This window comes from Otolemur garnettii, unplaced genomic scaffold (genome assembly GCF_000181295.1).
Source record: "Otolemur garnettii isolate 467f Iridium unplaced genomic scaffold, OtoGar3 scaffold00320, whole genome shotgun sequence".
In the NCBI taxonomy this organism is placed as follows: Eukaryota; Metazoa; Chordata; class Mammalia; order Primates; family Galagidae; genus Otolemur; species Otolemur garnettii.
In genome coordinates, this window is record NW_003852715.1 from 446,239 (window position 1) to 448,416 (window position 2,178).

The following is a 2,178-nucleotide window of genomic DNA, read 5'->3' on the forward strand; positions in this document are numbered from 1 at the left end:
AAAATAAAATAAAATAAAGTAACTTAAGTAACACCCTGAAAACTGTAATAGCCGACTACACCTTTTTAGCCCTGCTAAATACACCACTGTAGCCATTTTTGTCATATCAACAATAGCTATTGGACTCAATCTGAAAATCAGTCCATTGGCCTGTGCCATCGTCAAGACCCTTCATAGAAGTTCTCAAGCCATAAACACTCTGAACATTGGATTAAAATTAAGTCTGACAAGCTATACTAAAAGGTCATGCAGCCATTATTGATTATTAAAACACAATCATAGATGTAAAAACTTTAAAATCTATATACCGCATCAATTTATCTAACAGTTCCCAACTCATTAAAAACAAGTAAACATGTATAAAAGACATAGTCCAAATAAAACAACAAACAAGATTTTTCAGAATGTCCAATACTTCCTATCTAAAGTATTGTCATAATTATGCAACATTACCTAAGTCTGTACAGTTATAGTTATTCTTATGTTATATATCATAAGCTTCTTAATATGTAACAAAATACAATGTATACCACTCATATGTACTGGCTGTTTCACAAATTTCTTTCTTTTTTTCCTTTTTTAGACAGAGTTTCACTTTGTCACCCACTGTACAGTGCTCTAGCATCATAGCTCACAGCAACCTCAAACTCTTGGGCTCAAGTGATTCTCTTACCTCGGACTCCCAAGTAGTTGGGACTATAGGTTCTGGCTACAATGCCGGGCTATTTTTTTTTCTTTTATTTCTAGAGAGGAGCTGTCGAATTGGCTCAGGCTAGTCTCAAACTCAGGAGCTCAGGCAATCCACCGGCCTCGGCCTCCCAGAATGCTGAGATTACAGGCCTGAGCCACCAGGTCCAGCCTTGTTTCACAAATTTCAAAAACGAAATTAACTAGTACAACCTGCATGTCAATTTAACTAACTATAACAAATTTAAAGTTATTTTCATTTTTAATCATTTCACAATTGAGAAAATAAAATAAGTAAAAGTAGAGAATGTAGTACACACAGACACCCCCACAAACTTTCTTAGCTATTTCTGAACTAAGAACTCACTTAGAACCATAGGAAGAGTAAGTCAGTCAGACAGGCCAAACCAGAAATGGGGAATGAAGATGATAATCGTGGGGAAAAAAAAACCAAGGAAGTAACGAGGCACCATAGAACAAGTTGATAGCATGTTAAAGATGTTTAATTGATGATGATTTTTGATTACTTTTAAATACTCATATATATTTAACTTGCCTACATGTTGTTAATCACATAAGTATATTTCTAGTATACTTGTGAAATTATTCCCTAAATACAGGATTAAAATTTGTTACATACAAAAACCAGCATTTAAAAAATTACTTCCGCTATTCTCCGGAATTACTAGCCTTTCCGATAAGAAAGCTTTTATACGCTTCAACTCCCTGTCCCCGTGTTTAACTGCAACGACAGGCAACAGAGTGAGCCACCACGTGGGGACCTCAGTGTGTTTAACAAAAGAATGGAGGGGTTGAGGGCCCCACAGACTACAGCCCCTCCATGAACAAACCCCACACACTCAGCTGGGATTCTCCCCTGAGGACCCTTCTACTGTCACCCCGAGGGAGGGACGCCGGGGCCTGCAGGCACAAGGCTGCTCAGAGGGCTCTGGGCCGTGGTCCCCGTAACAGCTTCAGGAACACTTGGAGCAACAGGGTCCCAACTCCCTGCCCCGACTCCACCTTTTGCCAAGTGGGCTCCGTGGGCCAAGGGGTGCCGGTGACAAACTTTAGTCTGAAGACGCTAAAACTGAAGGGAAATGGCCCGGTCCAGCCACAGCCACTTCGGGCCCCAACCACGACCCTCCCCCTCTCAGGACACCCAGTCCCCTGTACTCACCATTTCGCAGCTCCCGGGATGTCCCGGTGTCCTCCCTACAGATCTCCCAGTACCTGCAGGTCACAGGGTGACAGAGGCTGCTGCAGAGACACTTGGGATCTCCAGGAGATGGAACATCTGATGAGGAGGCGCCAGGTCGCAGACCAGCTCCAGAGACAAACGCTGCTCAGAATTCCCGGTACCGCCTTCTTCTTTCTGGCTGTGCATCTGATTGGACAGTTCATATTGGCGCATCCCTGATTGGATAGGGCCTAAGACCCCACCTCTCTGACCTTGAGTGACAGGAATGCCATCCAACAAGAGGCTCGAAA

General features: G+C 42.8%; 1 protein-coding gene across 1 annotated transcript in view; it reads right to left on the bottom strand.

Annotated features, from left to right (window-relative positions):
- LOC100941737 (zinc finger protein 724-like) overlaps positions 1–1,976 on the bottom strand; it is a 16,542-nt gene extending 14,566 nt beyond the window's left edge. The window contains exon 1 of the mRNA XM_023509050.1: positions 1,868–1,976. Within this exon, the coding sequence (XP_023364818.1) occupies positions 1,868–1,870 (3 nt within the window). The 5' untranslated portion in view covers positions 1,871–1,976. The remainder of the gene's footprint in view (positions 1–1,867) is intronic.
- Positions 1,977–2,178: the final 202 nt, after the last annotated feature.